The 25964-nt window shown below is 41.7% G+C and overlaps 1 protein-coding gene across 1 annotated transcript in view; it reads left to right on the top strand.

Moving 5' to 3' along the window:
• LOC121522300 (anosmin-1) overlaps positions 1-25964 on the top strand; it is a 79870-nt gene that overhangs the window by 31885 nt on the left and 22021 nt on the right. Inside the window, exons 3-7 of the mRNA XM_041806505.1 lie at positions 10564-10626; positions 10921-11143; positions 19027-19211; positions 19533-19662; positions 24458-24663. Coding sequence (XP_041662439.1) covers positions 10564-10626; positions 10921-11143; positions 19027-19211; positions 19533-19662; positions 24458-24663 — 807 coding nt within the window. The remainder of the gene's footprint in view (positions 1-10563; positions 10627-10920; positions 11144-19026; positions 19212-19532; positions 19663-24457; positions 24664-25964) is intronic.

Below are 25964 nucleotides of genomic sequence, written 5' to 3'. Positions count from 1 at the left end.
AGCTCATACTATGCTAGTGTTAGAAGATGCAGTCAAAATCTTTACTGTAATGTTCGTTAGCTAGTGGTTAAATGCTAACATCAGGTTGTCTAAAGGTTTCTGGCGGGTTTTTAAACATGCAGACTTCACCTTGATATCTAGACTCACATCCTTTAGGATTGTAAGTCAGTTATTCAACCATAAAAGTGTTCAATATTAAAAAGACATGTCAGACAAAAGCAGCTAGTGAGGTTAAACAGTGGATGGAAATCAGCATTTAAGCCTCTCTTTGTAACATTAAAGGAAAAGAGCCCCATGTGAGTGTAGTAAAAAGAAATGAGAAATGTTTCCCAGCCCATTTTTGTTGTTTGTACAGCTTTGACATAGTTAAAATTCTCGCTAAAAAAAGGTTAGTTTAGAAGTTGCTCAATGCTAATATAAGCTGTTGTGTAGTGGTCACTAGAGAGCAGTTAAAGGCTGCTTGATTTTGAATTACTGTGGTACCCCAGCAGATGTTTTTGCAGTTCCTGATCAGGGGTGGCAGTATGAAATAATCCAGAAACTCTACATTTGCATGACTGATAACTCTAACACAACATTATACTGGCATTTAAACCTGATGTCACACAGAAATGGCTGCCATGTGAATATGGGCAATGACTGCACAGATGCAAAATGTCATCTCCATTGCCATGAATTACAGCCCATGTTTTATTTTGTATACACTGTGTTTTGTTAAGCCTGGGGCGCTGTGGACTGGTAGCTGTTCATGCTTCATTAGCTAAAACTAAACACTTTTTTCATTGTATATGTTATTCCAGTCCCTCATGCGGCCCAGTAAGCATTTCAACGATGGGTGTGGATGTTGATGAACCATGCACCAATGATGGAAAAAGGCAGTTCTATACACACCAGCTACATCCCCCCTCTACTTCCCCCTCTTCACTCCCTCCATCTCCTCCCTGCCTTGTCCCAGCCATGACAAAGTAAAGATGGGCTGTGGCATTGGCTGCCATTCAGCCTGACTCTCTCATCGGCCCCACAGAATGCCTTTAGGGGTCCCCCAGAGTAACAACTGCTGCGTTTTATTACAGCGTGAAATGGGGAGTGAAAGAGCGCCATGGATGTTCCTACTTAGCCATGCAGAATGTGTCACCATTGGGTAGAAAGATAAGGGGACAAAGGGGGAAATCAGCCGCTCAACTTCTTTTGTTAAAGCCAACATAGAAAACAACCCCGTGCTCTTGTTTACATCTCAGAGTAAAACCATTTGTGTCCTTTTTGGAAGAAATTTGTCCAGAAATATGTTAACACAACATTGAATAATGACATGCATTCCTCATGCTATTCAAACAGATGGTGGCTGGGTTGCCAAGTGGAGAGAATTGCTTGGGGGGGACAATGCCGCTGGCACCCAAGCCCAGCAGATACACTATGTCCAGCTCAATTATGCTCCCCACTCCAGTTCCATGGTGTGTTTTCACAGATTATATCTCAGAGTCAAACACTAGCTTGCTACTGACAGTGCTAAATGAGCAGAAGTTTGAGGCTTTCCATTCTCTTTTGGACATTGTAAAACCAACTGTTGGACCATGGGAATGTCCTGATTGGGGATGCACGATATTATTGGCAGTGTATCGGTACCGGCCGATAATAGCCTGAACTGCAAACCTTTGTTTCCAGTCACGTAGAGATGCTCCTCGTTAAAGCTAAACATATTAGCTTCACCACAGATATATGGACATCAAGTGTTCGTCCTGTTAGCATGTTGCAGCCACTTTTGATAACATGTTTGAGGTATGGAAAATAGAGAAAAAGAACGTGCATGTCATGATAGGTGACAGTGTGCGAAACATGGCAAAAGCAATGACAGACTTCTGTGTGCCAAGTCTCCCGTGCATGGGACATAAAGGTGCTCTGTCTCCAGCATTGAGATGTGGGTGTCACTGGGTTGTTACAGTGAAATGCCCATTAAACTTGGATGCTTAGTTTGTGCTGTTTAAAGCAGAATCAGGAGAACTACTTCAGTTGAAGTTCTATTTCTTTTGTTCATCTTGAGTCTCAAAAACTTAAAATCATATTTAATCTCTGAACTTTAGTTATATTTTTTGCATTTAAGAATCTGCCTTGTTGTTGTTGTTGTTGTTATTTAAAGCACTTTGTCAGGAGTATGTCAGGGAGCCATCCTGCAAACTGGCTGAGTAATAGGGAGAATCAATCTAAATGTATAAGCTATTTCTTTTTTGCACTGTGGAGTTTAGTGTCAGCAGGTTATTTTGCTGCTGTTTATTGTACTCAAAGATGCAGATGAATTTGGCTGTACTGTTAAAAATAAATGTAGCATGTAATGCACATGTAACCCAAAGACATTACTGTACGTTTTTAATTAGTGTATCGCTGTATTTGAAAAAACAATACATCCTTCATTTCTGATAAAAATCAAATTTTTGTCAGTTTCTTAAGAAATAGACCACCAATATTTAAAAAAAATATATTTGTAGTACAGAATGGAATTGGTGTTTTTTTTACAGTGGAAAAATGTAGTTGAATATCGGTATCGGCCAAAATGAGTTTTAAATTAAAAATTAAAAGTTTGTAAAAGCTCTTTTGGTGGGTGGTGAAATCCGCAAGTCACGACTATAAATTAAGTTCAGTCAGGGCCACTTAGTCAAGAAACACACTTGATTTGTGGTAATAAATATTTTCTTTATCATTTGTTCTTTTATGCTGTTATTTATATTTGGCAGTGTGGCTGATTTGGGATCCCCCTGCTGGAACAGCACACGCTCCTGTCTTTCACATGCCTACAAGGAAAGCCTGAGGCAGCAAACCAAACAGAGCAGGCATCAGTGACAACAGAATGACACTGGTTAAGTCAGAAGCAGAATAAAGGAGTAGCTGGGGTGGAGGAGGGCTGCAAAAAGCGGCTTGCAGAGAGGGCAAAGCATACCCAGGCTAGAGCAGTTTAAAGATGGCAGCATGAGTGTGATCAGCCAATAGTGTGCTTAGAGAGAATCAGTTGGTCTCCAGCTGATGAAAGCCTCAGTTGATCTCAATTCTATGGCAGCACCTGCTTTTATGCTTGATTTGGTGTGACACTGATACCAGTACTGGTGATAATAATCCAAAATAGCTGTTTCATCTGTATTTTTTGAGTTAATAGAATGCATTTTTAGTTTGAGTAAACAGTACTCAGTGGCTTTAGGTATTTTTTAGTAATTGTAATCAAATTATTTGACAATCATCCCTTTATCTGCAGAGTTTTTCCCACACTATCTTTGAGCATCAAACACATTTGCACCATGAGTGAAGTTACTGACTAAGTTAGAGAAGTCCTACCTGTGGAGAACAACAACAATACAATGGATAGTGGAAGAGGAGTTCCTGGTGCAGTGTGCACCTTTCAGTGTAGTCACATAATTAACCTACTTTGAATGGGCTTAAGTTCCCACAGTTGAACTTAAAAAAGCTGGCCCAAAAAAGTGCAAGAAAAATTTAGTTGATATAACTTTAAATGGCTAAGTACCTGCGACTTAACCAAAGATTTTTTCAGTTACTCAAAATTTGAAACCTAATCAGTTGCCTCTAAAGTTTTGAGTTTTATTAACTCTTTGGGGAATACTCAAAAAATGTATTTCCCCACTAAAAATTTTGCTATAATCAGTTTCAACAAAAGCTCAGAGTATTTTCAACTTGGTTTGGTTTTACTGTATACATAAATAGGTGGGAAATGCTTCTGGAAGCTGCTGTTATGTAAGGGTTAATGCCTGGCAAGGTGTCCAATTATCAGAGATTAATGGACGACGTGGAGGCCTGTCAGAATCGAGTATTCACAAAGACCATGGTATAAGTTGCTGTATCTTATTCATGTTTTGTGGTGGACCATGATTAGTCTTTGTTCTACCTTTTAAGTGCCCCGGGTAATGACTACCCCTGACAGGATTGTGACTTTTTACTCTATCGGATGTATTTCTAAATCAGTAAACCACCTGTACAGTTTAATTAATTAACCACACATTTGGGTAGAAAAGCTGTTGAAGTAAACATCCTGGCTAGTGCTGCAAGTGTTTACAGAATTCTTGAAAAAAGGCCACTTTTAACAGCTTTCCCCCTCCTTATGTGAAATTCATCTGTAGTATGAAAATGGTAGTATGCCTTTAAGTATCACGCCTTATGGAGTGCAGGAGATACTTTCTCTGCCGGAGAAGGTGGGCCAAGCTCATCATTGCGTCTCTGTTTATCATCTTTCCTCATTGTTTTGATTGAGATTGTCTTAGCCACAGAATTTACATACTGTGTGTTTAATTGTGCCTGAGAAGTACAGAGAGTATTGCTAAGAAAGCTGTGAGTTTGTAAGCCAGTGCGTGGCTTATTTATAGTTGTTTATTTACCATCCCAAATATTAACGGTTTTCATTTACATTACTATGTCTTGGTAATAATAAATTGTGCTGCTTTAATACTCTATTTGAAGGAGGGGATACTGAGTACTAGGTAAGTTATTTGTGTGTGGATTTAAAATAGTTTTCTTATATTTTTGAAGCTTTAGAAACTGATAATTAAAGTATTTATCAACCAGTCGTTAAGCAATTCCAGCATTGATGACAGTACATACCTGCTTGTGATTGGGCGGAGGATGAAACCCAGACAAGGAGAAAAAAACACTGCCTGAGAGCTTCCAGCAAAACTTTTTTGGCCTTCTTCCAAGCCTGAATTTGCGTCCCAACATCAGTGCAATAGTTGAGATTGATCACCAAACTGTGTAAATAAGAATCAGGGTACTTGATTGATGAGAGCACCTTTGTAATTAAATACAGCCTCCCCATTTGCTTTGGCAAGACATCTGTCGTCAGTCCTCCTGTTCCCTCCTTAAATGTCAGGTTGTGGGTGTGGCTGGGGAGAATCGCTGACAGATTGTCAGATTTGAGCACACCTGCAGGGAGCTCTCACTGCCTCCTCTCAAACACTTATCTCTTTAAGAGTCCCATTTGTGATATAACTGCACAGCGAGAAGAAAGAACTGTCTTGTTATGTTTAAACTTTCTGTAAGAGCTCTGGAGTTGTTTGTTGGAAACTTTAACAAGAAAAAAAAAAAAAAGAGAGTCTGGGACTCTGGGGGGTGAGACAACACTAAACACAGCCAGCATTCTGATCTGTGTTGCAATATCTGTGGTGCGCAATGTGCTGTGTTAATTCATGCAGCTTGGCATGCAAGCCTGAGCATCTCGAGGTAACGATGACTCTTATTTTCACTTGTACGGCTGTGATTGTGGTGAACCGGAAAGAAAAAAGAAAAGATTGGCCTGTAAGAAAAGCTAAAGGAATGCATTCAGTCCGTGCACACGAGATCTTTCAATGAGTAAAATGAGCTTGATCCCCCTGGCTTATGTGTGTATGTTCAGTGATTTGTACAAGGGATTTGGGGGCTTTAACATGTGCGTCTACTGGCAGAATGGCCTTCAGACGCGGGTGCAGAGCACAGTTATTGCCTCAACACCTCATCGCTCCAGCAGGGAGCTCGTGCAAAGCCGAGATGCTGAGGTTGCTGCTACTGCAGGCTGCCCTCTCTGAGGACACAATCGTGAGCAGAATTAATGACATAAGGTCACCCTGTTATTAATAGCAGATGTTGATAAAACTGTACAGACACTCTGGACGATGAGGCATAACTTGGACGCTGCGATTGAGCTCGTATGTCATCTTAAACCTCTGAGGTGTTGCAGCGGTTTCACCTGATCAGCTCTGTAGAAACCACATTAGTTTCTTTTGGAGCTCTCGACTGTCATAACTCTGCGCTTTCCCTGCAAGGTGTCCAATTTTCCTTCTGGCACACTATATTTTATATCACCGCTAGAGAGATATCTATATTACGATGAAGTAATTAAAAAAATACCTCCTCACACAGCCTCCTCCGTCCTCTGGAGCCAGCTGTGTAACACTCTACACAGCGTCCACACAGGACTTCACCGTTGTTGAGTGTAATTGAGCGCTGGCAGGCGTGTGCACGGCCCTGATTGCAGCATGTTCCTCCAGAAGCAAGGTTTATGTTTCATCGTGCGCCCGTCCACCGCACTCCATAAAAAGCAAATAAACGTTTCACTGGCAATGGCATAATAATGACAGAGTGGGCTAATGAGCAAATTAAAGTCATAAATCCAATCCTCGCCCCCTGACTGAGCTGTGAGAATTCTTACATCAACTCTGACTTAAAAACACTCTTTACTGTAGGTGCCCTTTTCAGACTCTATAAATCAGTGGACATTGCTACTTTGATGTCGGCAATTTTTTATGTGAGTAACCTTTGAAGCCTCAATTTCAACACCTCTGCAGACAGATTCTTGGTTTCTTGGAGCCAGAGGTGATTTTATGTTGAGAACAGGATGAATAGACATTGCAACATCTCTGTTGAGTATGATTGGTTACCATTAAAGGGGACATATTTTACCCTTTTAAGACAAGTTTATATTGGTTTCAGAGGTCCCCAAAACATGCCTGTGAAGTTTGTTGCTGAAAAAGACACTCCTGTATAGGATTTTTGCATGTCTAAAAACCCTCAGTTTCAGCCCTTCTCAGAACGAGTTGTTTCTGTGTCTGTGGCTTTAAATGTTAATGAGCTGTCTGACTCTGCCCCTGACTCCGCCTCTCTCAGGAAAGGATCTGGCTTAATGGATGTGGCTCTCCTGATCCTCCTCTCAGCTGCCAGGCCAGATGAGGTATCCCTCCAGCAAGTTCTGGGTCTACCCCGGGGTCTCCTTCCATTTGGACGGGCCCAGAAGACCTCCACAGGGAGGCGACCAGGAGGCATCCTTATCAGATGCCCAACCCCCTCAACTGGCTCCTTTCGACACAAAGGAGCAGCGGCTCTACTTTGACATCCTTTTGGATGTCTGAGCTCCTCACCCTATCTCCAAGGCTAAGCCCGGGGAATCTCATTTCCATCGCTTGAACCTGCAATCTTGTTCTTTCGGTCATTACCCAGAGTTCATGACCATAGGTGAAGGTTGGGACAAAGATCAACCAGTAAAGAGAGTTGAGAGTCTTACCTTCCAACTCAGCTCCCTCTTCACTACGACGGCGCTGTACGCCTGCAATATAGCAGATGCTGCACCCTTCTACCCTCACAAGTGAACAAGACCCCGAGGTACTTGAACTTCTTCACTTGGGGCAAAGACAACCTCCCTGCCTAGTTTTGCTCTAACAGTGAAGACTAATTGTCTTAAAGAGGTTTTGGGCATTGGGATGCGATGGTAACCACTTACTGAAGCTTGTGCATTGGCTTGATTGGAGTCCTGATATAACAAATTCATCATACCTAGATGAAGCCGGACCATGCAAACATTAAAAAACAGCTTAAGATTGCAGCAACATTGAAGCTTTATCACGTGTTCCTGTTATTCAGACTACTAATTGTAGGAGATGTTTTGTTACCTTGACATGTTTCAACTGTCATCTGCAGTCTTCCTCAGAAGCGTCACCTGACCGCTGTAATGTGTCCTTATATGCTGTTCCTCCCAGGTGTGGTCAGCCTGATAGACCTGTCAGGTCCACCCCCCCACTGCCCAGTGGTCTCTGGAGGACAGTAGTCCCAGGTGTGAGAGAGCATGAATGCTCCCTCATCCTGGTTGACGGTGTTTTTTTCCCCACTTCCTGATTTCACTGGACTCTTTAATCCAGCGTTTGTGTTTGTTGTTTTCTGATCCAATGATCCTTGGGTTGTCCCAGTCCATAATGTGGGTGAAAAAACCCAAGACTCAAGATAAATATTCAGAATAACAAGACAAAATGGATTTGCTGGATGAGCTATTGAAGCTGCCCATGCTAAACATGTTTTTTCTCTAATACAAGACAATGAGGCCATCTTATAGAGTTTTTGTCCATAATTTTTATTTTATGGTTATGTTAATACGACAAGACACATCATGGTACTTTGAAATATATGACATTATGATATGATAAGTTTTAGTATGATACCCCAATTATGATGCGATACATACACTATATGGACAAAAGTAGCTGCTTGTGCTTAATGGCTCCCTTTTTGCTGATCTAACAGCCTCCACTCTTCAAAGAAGGCTTTCCACAAGATTTTGGAGTGTTTCTTTGGGAATTTGTGCCTATTCATTCTGTATAGCACTTATGAGGTCAGATGCTGATGTTGAACGAGAACGCAATCCCCGTTCCAGTTCATCAGGTTCAGGTTCTCAATGGGGTTAAAGTCTGAGCTCTGTGCAGGCCAGTCAAGTTCATCCACACCAAACTCATCGAACCATGTCTTTAAAGTCCTTGCTTTGTGCATTGGTGCACAATCATGTTGGAATGGAAAAGGGCTTTCCTCAAACTGTTGCCACAAAGTTGGAAGCATAGCATTTTCCAAAATGTCTTGGTATGCTGAAGCATTGAGGTTGGCCTTCACTGGTGATAAGGAGCCTAGCCCAAACCCTGAAAAATAGCCCCGTACTAATATCCCCTACCAAACTTAACAGTTGGAGCAACGCAGTCAGGCAGGAAATGTTCTCATGGCTTCCACCAAACCCAGACTCACTGATCTGACTGTCAAACAGAAGCATGATTGGTCAGTGTGCTTTACTCCTCTCCATCTGATGCTCGGCAGTGGACTTGGTGATGTGAGACTTGCATGCAGCTGCTCAATGAAAGCTCCCGCTTCACAGTTTTTGTGCTTTAATGCAAGTGGAAGTTCAGAACTCTTCAGCTAAGGAATCAGCACAATGTTGGCAACTTTTACGCACCATGCACCTTAGCAGCTGTTTACCACACTCTGTGATTTTACCTGGTTTTCAGCTTCATGGTTGAGTTGCTGTTGTTCCTAAATGCTTCCGCTTGCTGATCATATTATTTACAGCAGGAATGAAATTCCACAAACCATCTTATTGCAAAGCTGGCATGCATCATAGTATCTTGTAGGAGTCAGTCGCTCTTTAGAATGACAAATTTTGTATCACAGATGTTTGGAAAAGGAGACTGCATGGCTAAGTGATTGACTTTCTACATCTGTGGCAACGGATATGATTGAAACCCCTGGATTTAGTAATTAACAGGTGTGGCCAAAGACTTTTGTCCATATAGGATACATAATGGTACCATATGATAACATCACAATATGATACATTAAGACATCTAACAGTATGATAGGATGTGAACAATAAAATATGACATTATGATACATCTTATGATGCAGTGCAATGCTTTATAATACAAAGACATATGATAGTGCAAAAGGTTGTCAGGGAAAGCAGAAGTTTCCCTGCTTTTTAGTGGATTTCGCTTTTAAATAGAACCCTAGTTTTAACAGTTAATCTAATGCTGAATTAACAAACAGCCCTGAGACTTTAAAGTCATTATGATAAAGTTTTTTAATATAATAAATAAACAGAGATGTAGGCTCTTGAGTCTTGGAGACAACCGTTGGAGTCTCCCCCTGCTGGCCATTAGAATAGATTCTGCTTTAAGGCACTGCACCTTGCATAACACCACAGGATCATTTTGTCTTATTCTGGCCAAAAATTGACCTCAACTGCTGACAGATCTCCATATTCCTCCAGATCACATCGCCTTCTCCCCCTGACTAACGTATCGGGCTTCCCCAGATGGAGAATCTGCTCCAGCGTGTTGAAAATCTGCTGCCATGCCCTGTCTTAAAACGGTAGCGGGTGCAGGAGTCTAAATGAAACAGAGATGAATGAGTGACTCTGGCAGGTCTCTGGTTGGTGTGGTTTGGGCTGCTCCCCAGTGCTGCTCAGAAGCAGACTGGCCGAGCTTTGACTGAGCTGTTCTTCTCCTTCACACCAGCTACAGACGCCCATAAGCCCCCAGCTTCTCTCACTCCCATCTGGACACATTCCTCCTCGCTGCGGCGTCTTCTGCCTGATTCTATTGGACATGCATGGACTTTTGCATTCAATTATGCTTGCTTTTATTGAATTTGATTCTGTCAGGGGGGGTGGGGGTGGGGGGGTGTTGTTGTGCTTAAAGCGAAGGGAGTTTGACTAGATTGGTAAACTTTATTTTTAAATGTTATCATCCCATTATGTTTGGCAGAATGACTCCAAGCTGCTAAGGTTTATGCTTTTATCCAAAGCCTATGCCAAGCATTCAGCAAATTTGTTCCACGTGTTGTAAAAAAGGAAACCCAAGAACGCCAAACCAACTGTATCATTTATTTAGCGCTCTCTGTAAGAAGAGTGGAGTTTGGTGCCAACATTGAGCCTATCAGGCCCAGACATGAGCACGAGTAGACAGTACGAGAGGCTAGCAATGTTGAGGCATGAAGAAGGAATCCAAGCAAACCAAAGCATCAGGAGATTTCACAGCGCAAGGGCGTGTCTGTCTGCTCTTCAGAGACAGCCACCGCCTTTGTAGAAGATTTTCTAAGGTTTTTAAGTGATGTGGAGCAGCTCTGACAAAAAGTAGATATGACCACTTGTGAACGTGCAGGAAGAAGTGAGGCATCTGTCATGGCAGCCAACACTCGAGCTCAGAAAGCCCCATCTCCTCTGCAGCAGCAGTGGTGGTGACTCTTTGATGTGGCTCCCTCTTTGAAGAACTGACACTCTTCTCCTTTTCACAGTGCCTGGAGCCCTGCAAGGAATCCTGGGACCTGAAGGAAAACCAGTGCCAGGATTTATGCGAGGTATGTCACTATCCACAAAATTCCAAGGTTGCTTCAGTTTTGAGTGGTCATGCTTAATGGGAAAATTCAATGAGGGGAAAGTTTTAGAGGGAGTGTGAAGTAACTCTTTCTGCGCTCTAACAACACTGAATCAAAGCTGCTCACCGCTCCTCTGAGTCATAAGCTGAAATGTAAACAGGACAATCCCTGTTAGCTCACAGACCGGCCTGTTCGCAGCCAACAGGTCGCTCTTAAAAAACCTATCTGACATATATTTTCCCCCTTCTGTATCCTCCTGTTTCTGCTCCTGCTTAGCCCCTCTTTCCCAAGAAGCACTACGAGTGTCTCACCAGCTGTGAGTTCCTGAAGTCTGTGGAAGGAGTGAAACAAGGCGACTGCCCGGCTCCTGAGAAGGCCAGCGGCTTTGCGGCGGCCTGTGTGGAGAGCTGTGAGGAGGATGGGGAGTGTTCAGCGGTGAAGAAGTGCTGCTCCAATGGCTGCGGCCACACCTGCCAGCTCCCAAAGAACCTCTACAAAGGTAAAAAGTGCAGCCTACATCACACTGTATTAGAAAACAGGTTTTTGCAGCCATATTGTAGTTAAAAGTTATGAAGGTAGGCCTGTGGTTACTGGCTGTAAAAGTGCCCTTTGATAAATGGTGCAGCAAATGCGATTTCAAAGTGCAACCAAACAAACTCATCTGATTGATCATAGTAGTTTTCAATATACCTGCAGGTCAAATAAGGCAGTCAGTTTAGCCTGCAAGGGAGTTTTAGGTGTGCACCTGCTTCACAATGACAACCCTTATATGATTTACCTGTTGAATTATTTGAATGGGAAATACTTAACTGCAACGTAGAACTATGAACATACAAAACAAAATCTCTCTTTGGATGCACCTCCTTCATTTCACTAGCAGGAGTCTGCGAGACAGAGAGCAGTAGATAAAGGTCGATAGACATCTGAAAAACCTGAAGCATCCACTGGCATGACCTGTTGTATTCCTCAAGTTTACAAAAGCATGGCTTCATGTCCCTCCAGCCTGAGTGCTGGTAATTGCAGCTCTTTTTAGGTATTGACTTTTCAGCTCAGTAAGAAGAGCTGAGCCAAACACGGGCTCCCAAATGGCTCTTCATTTTGTTCCATTTTGCCTTTTTATGTCTTTAATCAACAAAATAAAGGAAAACAGTGAAACATCTCTGATTGCTCGAAAAAGGAGCCAGTTTTTAGAGTTGGCTTGTCTATAAGCAACACATCATGACTCTTTTCTACCCCTTCATCTTGAATTAAGTCATTTCAACCAGAACTGAATTAGATTTATTTGCTAAATAATATATATCAGTGTCTTTAGAGCATGTTTATGACATGAGGGGGAAAAGCTGTATGAGGCACCACCTGTCTCTTACTTCATGGCTTTTCACCCCCTTAAATTGGTACTGTCAGCAGTTTCACAGCATGTTGGGGTACCGTGCAGCATTAAGAGAGCAACAGAAAGGATGTCTTAGGTGGTTGCTTCCACTAGAGGCAGGCAGGTTAGTCACTGAAGATGTATTGTTTGGGTTTAGTGTGGACCCGTGTACTTAAGTGCAGTCACTTGGTATCTGAATGTCCAAAATAGCTAATAACAATTAATGTAAGATGTTAAGTATTAATAATTGAAAACATAATTATATAAAAATAAATAACATAACAAAACATATCTCAAGTACAACTGCAAAGATTCACTGAGAAATCGCAGCCCAGTGCTGTGATTTCCACTATTTTTACCACTATTTTAGAGCTTAATACACAGGTGAACATGATTTTTTTTAAGCATGACAGGAAACTTTGAACCTCTTATCAGAGGGAGGAGCTCACGCTCTGTATGTAGAACATGAAATCGACCATTTACAGTCTTATCAGCTGGCCCAAAGGTAGCCAGCTTTGAAATAGTCTGCAAGGATGTGTGACTTTTACCTCCTGTATTCATCCACATAAGCTGAATCAGTTACAGCACTTTGGATTTAACTGCATAGACAGGCTACCTACACTCTCTAAGATTGCCTGATAAAAAAAAGGAAACATAAACTTTGAGTCAACATTATGAACTCTTATTGGGTTAGAAATGTAATTGTAACTGTATGCTACAGCTCCACGTCATTAAATTATCAGCAACATCACTAGAATATTTATCCAAAAAATGATAAGTGCCATTGCCTTTGATATTGTTGACCACTCTCTTTTATTACAGGAGATGATGTTGTGTTTCCTCCCAACAGGTAGAAAGCAAAGTGTTAAAGTTGATGGCCTATTGTCTAGTTTTTTAAAAGTCTAAGATGGTATCCCACAAGGGTCCATAATGGGCACGTTTCTATTTATTATCTACATAAATAATTTATGTAGGAATGCTACTCATGTAAAGTTTCACTTTTATGCTGATGATACGACAATATATGCATCATCATCTTCCTAAGAAAGTGCAACCTGAGCCTCTAACTAGGGCTGGGCAATATGGCCTAAAATTTATATCGTGATCATTTTTTTGCTATATTGAGATATAGGTTATATATCGCAATGTTTGAAATGTCCTCTAAGTGGCTGTAAAATGTTTAACTCAGCCCTAAATGACACCAGTATGGTGATTAAAATAGAGTGTTCTGTTGGATTTTAAATAGAATTGTATGAATTGTATGTATTGTATGGGGTAAAAGTCAATATAAAGTCGAATTTAGCGCACTTGTTTTATTTTGAAAAGGACTTAATTCAGTCTTTTACTAATAAATCAAAAATACATCGATCATAAAATACTCTGTCTTTTATATTTTACGGAAAGTTCTGAAATGTTTTCTGTGTTATGAACAGTTTCTGACAAGTTCATGACATGAGAGCATCTTTAGACCTTATTCAAGTAGCTCCCCTGTATGATCATTGGGAAAAAATCTCATTTGGAGGCTGGAACTTTTTAACTCCTCGTTGTCTGTGTTTTGAAATTGCAGGCTGAGATAAGTCTCTGTAGTTGTGGAGAATTGGATCACCTTTGTCCGCTGCTGAGTCCTTTGTTGACTCTGGCAAGGAGTTTTCAGCAAAATGGCTTTAGCGACATGTTGTGTGACTACCGCCATAATTCGGCATGATCTTGCAGTATATTTTAATGATTACCACATTTAGTTCAACCTCCTCTTTTGATAGCTGAACCACTGCCAGATGACAGATATGGCGCTGTCTCTCGTTGTCTGATTCTGAACGCCACTAACTCACTAACTCGCCTCACTGCTCTGTTTACTTCCTTCCCTCTCCCATGCTTCTCTCTCCTCAACTGATACAAAAACGCGCATGTGCGGAGGAGAGTTTTCTGGATTGGCGGGGTAGCGAGCACTCAGCTGTAAGAGAGATGCATTCAGGGACAATGGGAGAAGACAAACTCCAGCAGAAGTACACGCTGATGTCTCAAAACTTCCACATAATTTATAACCGATTTTTGCCATAAAGTTACTGACCATCATGTGAAAGTCAAATTACTGGTCGTTTTCTTGTTGTTGGCAGAAAGCTTGGACCCCCTTGTTGTGGCTTTAAGTGTGAAATCCTTTGAAACCTTTCTGTTATCTCAGTGAAAATACTCCTGGTTAAAAAGAGGTTGAATTAAATATATTTATGCAAGGAATCTCTTTTTTTGGTTGTGTTTGACAACAGGCCTGTAGTCTCAGACTCCCTTTTTGTCTTGTTGGCATTCAGAACAAAATTGTTGTCTTAATAACAATTCACAGATGTTTTAAACTCTTAGAGGTGGTCAGGTATGTCACCTGTCTTTAGCAGTAAATATGCAGCACTATTAACACCTATAATAATGTTATTAGTTCATCCCAGCACACCTGGCCACCCTTTTAGGTGTCTTGATCCCACTTTAAAACACTGATGTCGTGTTTAGTGATGTGTCTGAACTTAATGATTCTGCTCTTCATCTGATTATTTCTCTAAAATTAACTCAGCTGAATCATGAACACTACCTCTATCTCTATTGACGTCATGTTTTAACGTGATTAACTGTTGCAGTTTGCATAATTTTCATTAATTGCGTTGAATCTATGAATCCCTCTCCGTCAAACATTTATTTTAAATCTCAGTGACGCAAATCACAGATTATCTACAACTATTTTTGGCAGATTGCGTCAAATCATTTATCTTTATTTCATCCCTGTGCATTGAACTTCCTTCACGCTGTTTCTGTTGTAAACTGGAGCACATCTCTTAAATTTGCTGGATAAGCTTTAGGCTTCCACAGACACAGATGCACCCAAGAATCTTTGCTCCAGTGAAAGGGTTTAATAGCACTGCCCTGGGCAGTCAATGATGTGAGGGTGCTGAGTCGTTATGTGAGCCAACCAAGAGACTCTCAACTCAGAGATGGGAGCTGGAACTACATTATATACACTATCAGGGTGCAATTTCTGGCAGCCCGGGGCCATAACAAAGTTTGAGGAGATGTTGAATTGAGAAGGGGGGGGTTGAGTCTAAATCAAGCTGTGAAGCACGGCAGTGATAGCTGTGTGTGCTTTGAATCAAGCTGCAGTGAGTGTAAGCATGTTTTACTGAATGTGATTTTGGGTCTGAGCTCGTTTATATTTGATTTGGAAAGATCCTCGGGGACTTCACGGTGGATGTCACGCTCAGAAGGTGAACAGGACGTAAATCGGGGGAAAGATGAAAGCAGGCGTAACCTTGAAAATTCTCAATACAGTGACCCAGTCAATGAGAAACATTCGTCGCACTCTGAGACCTTCAAATCAAGCAGACGACCCGCTGATTTAGAGCAAAGCCTGAGCTCGTGACGGGACGCCATCAGCGCTACACTTACGCCGAATTAGACTCAGCATTTAGGTGAAAGTCCACATGGGATTTCTGTCCCGGCGCTCGGTGTTAAAGGTCTAATTAGCCGCTCATGCCTGGAAGAGCGTAATTGTTTCTGTGTGTGCACAAGTGCGTACGCAGTCCTTGCCGTGATGAGCTGTGATGCTGGAAGCCATTAGCAAACACAAGCAAGAAATGGAGCGTTTCCCCCGCTGAGATCACTCTCAGATGTCTGCAGGTTAGGGTCTCCTGCCAATGTGTGTAGGTCCCTGATCGAGAAAAAACTTTCAGTATTCAGGGTCTCTGAGAAACTAGACCCCTGCTGGGCTTTTGATGTGCCACAGTGTTTTTTTCTTTCATCAGTAGAGTCTGATGCTGTTTCTGCTCTGTAATGACGACTGGAAGTTATATTGCTAAGGCACTCCTCTGATAAAACATGCTGTGCAGAATAAAAATAGATGATGTATTGGACTGTTTTTCTAGCTCATGGATTTTCTTCATTCCTAGATCAAATTTGATGCAACTTCTTTTGTGTTTAAGAAGTTCAACATTATACCTGGAAAAGGAGCTGGAGGGAGATTAAAACGGGGAGATGCACGTGTCAGAATTAAATTAACTTCAGCGAGAGTTATCTTCACGCTGTCAAAACAAGTCTGACACATAATCCGTCCGTCAGCTCGTCCCAAGTTTACGGTAATTCCTCGTGCTGCGTCCCAATATTTGTAGTGCTTTCTTAAACCTGTAATTAGAGCTGTCATTATGATGGTATGTGCGTGAGTATTGAGAATTATATTCCTGCAGTGTAATTGTTGGCACGGTGAAGACATGAATGGAAGCCACACTTTTGATCGTGCCTCAGCAGCAGTTACATCACGGAGCATGTGTGGCCATTAAAAGAAAAAAAAAAAAACACGTATGATTTTTGGACTGAACCTAACCTGAAAGTTATCTTTGGAAAGTGCGCGCCCAGAGCAGTCAGTGCCCTCCTACATATTGCGGAAGAGAGAAGTTGTGTGGCTGTGTGGTTTGGGCTTTTGCAGATGAGCTAAGACAGAGGGAGAGGAGGAATGCTGTGGTTACACTGGTGTTCGCTGTTGCGTAGGAAATGTGACACATTTGTTCACACACACACACACACACACACACAAACACACAAATGCTTGGCTGTGGAGCTGTGAAACCACAGCACAATGACCCCCAGCTGTTAGCATACAGAAAGCTGTTATCGGCGACACAAAACAAAGTACTGGCTCCATATGCGTGTGGTTCAGGGACCCTCCTTCATCTCCAACCATTTGAAATGCATCCATCAATCACTTGTACGCGCCCTGGATGAAGGCTGAATAGAAATATAAGTAGATCAAGCGCTCTGCATACAGAACACACTCTTGATTATGTTGTTTACCAACATGAGGCGCAGTAGCCTTGAGCGTGTGTGGATGCTGTGGATAAATGCAGCGCAGAGGTGGCTGTGACAGAGGTCCAACATAATGGTCTGAAGTGTGATTTATTGAGGGCTGTGGGATGTGTTCAGCCTTCTCCTGTACTTTCAAACTTGCTTTTCCAATCTCCATCTCATTATCACTGTGCCCAATGCTCAATCAACAACTCACTACATCCCTGCTGCTATAAATTCACTTGAGAGAGTCAGTCTGACTTGGCGGCGCTTTTGGTCCCGTCCTGCTCTTAATAAATCTCTGATTTATTGCACATGGCCATATTGGAGAGGCTGGATGCAAAGTGCAAATGAGCTATGCATACAGAGCCTGTAAAAAGCATTCAACCACTTGGATGTTTTACACTTTAATTGATTTTATTAATCAAGCATGGTCAATATAATTTGGCTTTTTGACAAAAATGTCAAAGTGACAACAGATTTCTACAAAGTAATGGCAATAAATAAAAATATGTCACGTAAAATAAGCCATTGCATAAATATTCACTGACCTAATTCAACAGCGGTCCAGCCAACTGGTGCTAGCAGTCTCATAATTAGTGAAACGGGGATCACCTGAGTGCAGTGATGTGTCTCAAGTGTGTGTAGTATAAAGACCTGTATCTTGAAGGTTCAGTCATTGGTTAATCAGTATTCCTGGCTACCACTACACCATTAGAAACAAAGGAACACTCCAAGTAACTCTGAGAAAAGCTTATTGAAAAGTGTAAGTCAGGGGACGGATACAAAAATGTTTCCAAGGCACTGAACATCCCCTAGTTAATCATCAAGAAATGAAAGGAATATGGCACATGTGTAAATCTGCCTAGATCAGGCTGTCCTCACAAACAGAGTGATCATGCAAGAAGGACAGTAGAGAGGGGCCACCAAGACACCTATGACTGCTCTGAAGGAGTTTCAAGCTTCAGCAGCTGAGATGGGAGAGACTTTGCCTACAACTGTTGCCTGGGTTCTTCACCTGTCAAAGCTTTATGGGAGAGTGGCAAAGAGAAAGGCACTGTTGAAGAAAACTAAACCTCAACTAGAGTTCACCAAAAGGCATGTGGGAGACTCCATCATCAAGTGGAGGAAGTTCTTTAGTCTGATGAGACCAAGAAATGCTTTTTGGCCATGAGACAAGATGCCATGTCATGACACCAAACACAACACGCCATGCCCACTGTGAAACATTGGTGCTGGCAGCATCATGCTGTGGGGATGCTTCTCTGCAGCTGTCATTTGAGACTTGTAAAGGCAGAAAGTTAAAATAAATATGGCAAATAGGAAAATCCTGGAGGACAATCTGTTTCAGTCTGCAATAGAACTACAGCTTGGGGAAGATTTATATATATATAAGCATCCAGAGAAAACTACGGAGAAATGGTTTCAAGACAACAAGGTGAATGTTCTGGTGTGGCCGAGTCAAATCCCAGTCCTTTTCATTATAGATTTAGTGGCTGGACTTGAGAAGGGTTAGTCATGACTGATCCACATGCAACCTGACAGAGCTTGAGCAGTTTTTCAAAGAAGTATGGAGTAAAAATGCAGTGTCCAGATGTGCAAGCCTGATCGAGACCTATCCACACAGACTCTGTGCTGTGATTGCAGCCAAAAGTGCATCTAGTAAATACTGCCATGAAGGGAGTGGACATTTATGCAGTCCCTTATTTTACTTTATTTAATTGATTTACTTGTAGAAATCTTTTTTCAGTCTGACATTAAATAATTTATTTTTTGTCAGAAAAGCCAAATTATATAGACCATGATCAATGACCATAAAATCAGTGAAAGGGTAAAACATCCGAGGGGGTGAATATTTTGTATTGGCACTGTATTTTATGTATGTTTGCACTGGCGTTTTTGTGAAAGAGAAAGACGTCATACTCAGAGCCTCACATATCTAGATGCAAATGGAGTGTATCATCTCTAAGAAGCACAGCTACCAAAACACATCACTCCGTCCAGAAAATTTCACAATGTGTCACGGCAGAAAGATGATTCTGTTGATCCACAGCATGAATTAAATCTATTGGAGTGAGGTCATGTCTCATTTTTAAAATCTGTATCCATCCAGATCTGAAGGGGTCATTTAGTTTCCGTAAAGGGAAAAAACAAAAATGATGTAGGATTCACATATCCTCTCCTCCTGTTTGTGCTTTCAGGAGTTCCTCTGAAGCCGAGAAAGGAGCTGGTGTTCTTGGAGCAGCAGTCAGGTCAGCTGGAGATCCGCTGGTCATCTAAGTTCAACATTTCCGTGGAGCCTGTTCTCTATGTGGTGCAGCGCCGCTGGAATTATGGCATCCACCCGAGCGAGGATGACGCTACTGAGTGGCAGACCGTGGCGCAGGTAGGGTTAGGTCTTAAAACCCTGTCAAATGTCTTAGCGTGGGTGTTCCTTTTGATCAGACATTTGAGATTTGCATCACTGGGACACTTCAGAGTCACATGTCCCAGCATGCCACATGCTACATCTGTGAAAGTGCTGCTGACAGACTGTTGCACATGGTTGCACATTCCTCGCACTCGCAGCGTCTTTGAAAGTTTGGCAAAGAGAAACACGCAGATGACTGATGTGGCAGCAAACTCACACGAGGCTATGACCCTGCATGAACTCTAACCCCCTGTGGTTTGTGTGTTGTCCCCCCCCAACCCCCATCTGTCCCTGTAGACCGCGGAGGAGCGCGTCCAACTGGCCGACATCAGAGCCAGCAGATGGTACCAGTTCAGAGTGGCTGCAGTCAACGTCCATGGGACCCGCGGCTTCACAGCGCCCAGCAAACACTTCCGCTCCTCCAGAGGTCTGTGTGTGAGGATGTGCATGTGTGGGAGTTTGTGTGGTCTTGCTTTGTGACTAAGATCCTGTTTAACACCCACTACCCTCCATTTGTTATGGTTAAGACCTTGGAACAGGTGGCGAGTTTGGGAACGAGTTTCAAAACCTGATTTGACATTTTATCCAACTGTTCAAACAAAATATGTGGGTGATTATTCCCTTTGTATGGCAGCCAAACTTTCTGTAACACTGACTAAAATGGAACTGTGTATTTTGAATCAGAAAAAGGCCACTTTTTAAACTCATTTTAGTGACTCTTGCCTAGCACTTTAAATCTCTTTGGATACCTTAAAACGGTGTTACTCAACCCTGCTCAACCAAAGAGCCAGATTGTTGAAAAATACCATTGCAAGAGCCACTACCTAAGTGGTGAAGAGTGGCAAAAATGGGTTAAAGTTGCAAAAATGGTCAAAAGCAGTAAAAATGTGGCAAAAAATATGTGAAAAGTGACTAAAATGGGCAAAAACCTGCAAAAGTCACAAAAATGGCAAAAAAAAAAGGCAATGGCGGGGGGGGGGGGGGGCAAACAGCAAAAAGCAAGGGCCAAAAATAGGATTAAAGTTGCAAAAATGGACCAAAAGTGGCAAAAGAGGTGGGCTTAAGAAGCAGAAAAATTGATTAAAAATGGATAAAAAAGAAAAAGGGGAATAAAATTGCAAATAAGGGCAATGGAAATACATGGACCAAAAAATAAAGGTTGGCAATTAAAGCCAGCCGCACACAAATGGGAAACAAATTGATTAATGTAACTTGCAATGGATAATTTCTGAGGTCAAGGTTGACCTTGAAGAGCAACTAATCACAAAAGAGCCACATGTTGATCAAGAGCCACACGTTGAGTATCATTGCCTTAAAACAATATAATTTAACAGGAAATTGAAATCATGTTGGGCTCCATGACCTTTTATTCTGCTCCTTACAAATATGTCTAAAATGAAAATATATGTCAACACATTAACGCAGTGAGCTAAGTGGATGGCTAATTCATACGGCAAGCAGAATGAGAGTAATAAGGAAGGACTTATTGCACCGAACATTTCTTTTCTGTGTTGCAACTAGATCTTCATTTATGCCTTCAAAGCCGGGGTTTCCCCCTCTTTACAGCCATATAAAATGTAATATGTCTGAATTAGTCAGGATATTGCAGGTTTCAAAATGAATGCAAGTGTTGTCTTGCTTCCAGGGAGAATGACGTAACTGAGACACACTTCAGATCTTTGCCACAGATTAGTGAAAGACTTCTGATGGCATCCTGCGCTCCCGCTGCTCTGCTGCTCTGCCCTGTTGAATGACACTAAATCACTGTGTTGTGCCGCAGATGGCATTTGTTAAAGCCACGGCCAGTTGTTGTGCGGTTCCCAGGGATTAAAGGTTTTGTGAGTACGATATTGTGTCTGGCTTGAATGTGATCCAGATCAGATATAGCGTGTTTGCTCGACATGTAGAGGGAGAGTAATGAGCCTGCCACTTTTGTCTGATGAAGCTCTGAAGTGTTTTTGAATGGAGATTGGGTTTATTCTTTTCATCCATTCAGTGCTCAAACCCAAGGCAAGATAAGACAAGGCAACTGTATTTATAAAACACCTTTCATACATACAGAAATTTAGAGTTCTTTACAGAGCTGCAAACAAGGCATTAAAATGTCAAGAACTTTAAAAGACATGGCATAACGCAAAAACAAGAAATGAAAGGATATTTAAATAAAGGTAAATTGTAGTAATACTTGAGGTGCTGTTTGTATTTGTTTTATTTTGCCATTTTAGTTTATATTACATTTAATTGATATAACTGTAAAACCAGCTTAATGTAAGCTTGAGTCTTGAGTCCAAGACAAATATCCACAAGAAGGGGCAAGAAAGTGTATCTTACACCATTGGTTCCCAACCTGGGGTCCAGGACCCCTTCAAGGTTAGGGGCCCAAGATCTTAGGGGGGTCGCAAAGCTTTGTCTGCTCTGAGGCTGCCAAATTTAGATTTTGAAAAAATTGACTAAAACCACGATAAAGCAGTTATTTATTAGTTTATACATGGGTCTTTTGATAAGAACAGCATGCATAGGCCTTTTTGAGGGTTTATCAGTGAAACAATTCAAATCTATGTTAATTTTTGGTGGCAGTGTGTCACTTTTTCTTCTTTTTTGGGTCCTGGGGGGACCAGCTGGTCTGCTAAAACGAAGCTTTCTAACGGATGACTGTCCATATTGACGTACAGATTTATAGTCTGATCACAGATGACTCTTTGTCTTCCTCATCTTTGTGCTTTTTCATTGACAAAACCATTAAGAAAGTGCCCTGAGTGAACTAGTTTTTTGTACCGTTGTGACTTCGTATCTATGGTCCATCCTATTCACTGGTGTACTGAACTACAGTTACATTCCCCAAGAACGTTATGGGATTGGAATGAATTCCAGTTATTAGTCAAGCCCTCAGGCATTGCTAAGGAAAAGGAATTGTTTTAGTAAAACTTTGTATTTTGATCGCAAAATGTATGAAATTATGATAAAGTAGTTTTATTAACTATTTTCGTGCGTTGGATGGTTAAGGCTGGTTCAGGAAAAAAGTGATGACAACAGGTTAAAATTTGGCAAAATTAGTATAAAGTGGCAAATATGTAATTTAAAAAGTGTTCTTAGTTTTCTAAACTAAGAATATTCCCCTCGTTGGGAACCACTCCTTTAGACTCTTATTTCCATTCATCAGGCTAGATGATGCTACACTAGGAGGTCAGCAGGACTGAGTGATTTGTGATATCGATCGTCTCTATGCCAGCTATATTATTTCAACTTTGGTGACAATCACTGTTTTGTAAAGTGTAGGAATCATACTAAAGGTACATATGGTAATTTTCTAATGATAATTGCAGTACAGAGGTCCATTTAGAGCTGTTAAGTTCAAACTTTCCTTTTGCTGTCTGCCACCACCTGATCTTGAATGGACATCCTGGGTCATGTGATTGCAAACAACCTGTTGGATGTACCATGCTAAACATCCACATCTCCTGTTGTATTATATAACATGGTATAGTATGGCATGGCATGCTTTGGTTCAGAATTGACCTTTTTTCAATTCCAATCTTTGGCGCCCCCCCAGAGGGGACCCAGACCCCAGGTTGGGAACCAAGGTGCTACAGCATTGAATTGTCTATGGCTTTGTATTAAATGGTGTTTTTAATTGTTTTAAATGTAACATACTCACCATATGTGACATAATGTATTGACATATTATGTAACATTGTGCATTATAGGACCATTTCGCATTATTTATCAAATCAAACCGTGTTCTATATTATTTCGTATCCTATCATATTGTATTGTATCGTTGTATCGTTTCCTATCATTGTGTATCGTAATGTATCTGATTATATATCTTATACATTGCCAGCTTTTTTTTAACCCATAACAAATGTTTGTTTTTTTCCATTACAAACGTGGGGTTGTCGACCTGGCAGACATCCGAAGCTCTCTACAGTTTCTGCCAGATCTCAAAAACTCAAAGCCAAATCCCAAAAAAGCGCAAACGTTCTTTCTGGTGTGTGTTTTGACCTATGCTGTCAATCCTCTGTCATACTCTCCCTCCCCTGAGTGCTCTGGATGGCTGTCAGCCTGAGCCAGACACCAGGTGGGAAAAAGGATTCAGCTGCAGGGATGGAAAGCGATCTCCAATCAGGCCAATCAGTGCCAGAATGGTGATAGATTGATGGGAGCTGTCATGGATTTGATGAGCTCCTGGCTGCTCTGTCATGCCATTGTTATTTACACAGACCGGCCATTTCATCTGATTGCAATTTTACACTACTGCACTTTGTAAGGGCAATTTGTAAGAACTAACTGCTTATTTATGTTAGATCAGCTGGTATGGAGAGTGGATGTGTCTGACTGTGGGTTTTGGGGGTTGGATTAAATGTGTTTCAGGTGGGAAAGGGCAGGAAAGACACCGTGATGTGAATGATTTTCTCATTATTCCCTCATGGTTTGGCATGTGGCATCAGCAGTCAGCAGTAGTCTGGGTCAAAGTGAATCAGGATGGGTTCAGATCAGGCTTTTACAGTTCCTGTGGGGAGTTTTAGCCAGTTATTAAGATGACTTGAATTAATACTGCTACCTCTGAATGACCTGCAAAGCAAACAAGACCATTAATGACAAGATTTATTATTTCTCTGTAGGTACTTTAATGTCTGTGACTGCTGCCAAGGCAACCGTGAGACTAGTCGATTAACATCGGCCTTCATGTTTCCAGGACAAAGATTCACTTTGAGTGGCTTTTTTTACTTTAAAATGAAAGCAGGAGGACTCTTTTTATGCATGTACAGGAGAAGATTAGGTAAGAAGTGGTGCTTTGTTCTCAAAGGGCTCGACTAAAACCAAAAGATGCTTTTAAGTGAGCTCGCACACTAGTAAAGTGTAGGAATGTCAAGAGTGGAGCCAAAGTGAGCAGCATGTGTTTGTTAACCCCTGACCCAAGCTCTCAGTCCTGCTGAACGCTGTCATGACCATGACATGACACCTGTCATAACAACCCACGCCAGATTGTCAATGGCAGACTAATTACTTTACACAGTGTCACACAAGCCCCTCTCCTCAGCGCAGTGATGAAACCTGTCTTTTTTTTTTTTTTTTTTTTTTTTTTTTTTTTACATTCACACCAGTTTACTTAGAGGAAATCTAAAAATGTGTCTGATAAAATAACAAAGACCCTTCTTATTCTGCTCTGGACAAGTCTGCACATGTATTTAAATCTGACCATGTTGTTTCTACGTCTTCAGATCCCTCTGCGCCTCCCACCCCGACCAGCCTGCACGTCGCCAACGTGACGCTGGGTGAAGACGGCCTGATCACAGCCCGTCTCAACTGGACCCTGCCAGAAGAGCCCGACATCCCTGTACATCACTACAAAGTGTTCTGGAGCTGGACCGTGCCCACCAAGTCCATGGTGCCGTCCAAGAAGAAAAGGAGAAAGACCACCAACGGGGTAATCTTCTCACCCTGTCTCAGTCATGTCCTCCCTTTTTCTTCTCTTTTTTTCCCACTTTCTTAAGATTCTGGTCCAGGATTTACTCAGCATCTTCTTCTCTGGCTTCACTGTAAGTCTCTACACAGCCCTGCTCTAGAGAAAAGATTAAATGAGGAGCTGGAGTTGCATTTATTTACATGCAACTGCAAGGCTATCAATCACCAGCAGATTGATCGATGTGTTCCTTATGGTTTTAATTCCTTATACTGATGAAAGAAATCTTAAACTCTGTGATAAATTGCCCTATTTATAGTGATAAATCAAGTTTTCAAAGTCTGGGTCTGAGTTGTGAAAGTTTGTTTTCTTGCACTTGATTTACTGGAGTTTTCCCTCTTCCTATGTAATTCAGCTTTTTCTAACCTATTTCTTTTATTGAACAATATAAATTTTCAACATAGCATTTGAAAACTTGAAATTCAGTTGCTTATACAACTAGACTTACAATGCATCCACTTTTAGCGAAGCCTTTTCAGCTGTGTCACGCTCTTTTAGTCTAAGTTGCCGGTACATGGTGTGCCTTACTAGAGGAAACCTCTAGAGCAGTGGTTCTCATCTGGTCCAGTCACAGGACCCATCAACATCTTCCATCCATCCATTTTCTATACCGCTTATTCCATTCTGGGTCGGGGGTTGGGGGGTGGAGCCTATCCCAGCTGTCATCGGGCAAGAGGCGGGTACACCCTGGACTGGTCACCAGTAAATCACAGGGCTGACATGTAGAGACAGACAACCAGGCAGGCTCACAATCACACCTACGGGCAATTTAGAGTCACCAATTAACCTAATGAGCATGTTTTTGGTAGTGGGAGGAAGCCAGAGTACCCAGAGAGAACCCATGCGTGCACGGGGAGAACATGCAAACTCCACACAGAAAAGCTCTGGCCCTGACCGAGAAGGGAACCAGCGAACTTCCTGCTGTGAGGCAACAGCGCTAACCACTGCACTGCCGTGCCGCCCCCCATCAAAATCTTCATAATGTGAATTCAAATTTTTTTTATTCTATTCAGTGACACATGTTGCAGTTTGGATCTTAGATGGTACAAAACATACTACTGAACAAAGAAACCAAACTTACAGAGGACATGCATGCAAACATTTTGTTCCACTCTGTTTTGCCATTATAATTAAACTTTTGGTTGTTTTTGAATTTTCTCAAGCAATTATGACATTATCAAAAGAAAAGCAGCTTTCTTATAGATATTTAAGAAAACAAACTTGTTTATAAAAAAGTCAAGATCTTAAAAAATAATCAGAATTTA

Source organism: Cheilinus undulatus, linkage group 15 (genome assembly GCF_018320785.1).
Source record: "Cheilinus undulatus linkage group 15, ASM1832078v1, whole genome shotgun sequence".
Taxonomy (NCBI): domain Eukaryota; kingdom Metazoa; phylum Chordata; class Actinopteri; order Labriformes; family Labridae; genus Cheilinus; species Cheilinus undulatus.
Note: the sequence above shows the minus strand (reverse complement) of the source record. Positions and strands in the feature narration are given on the sequence as shown.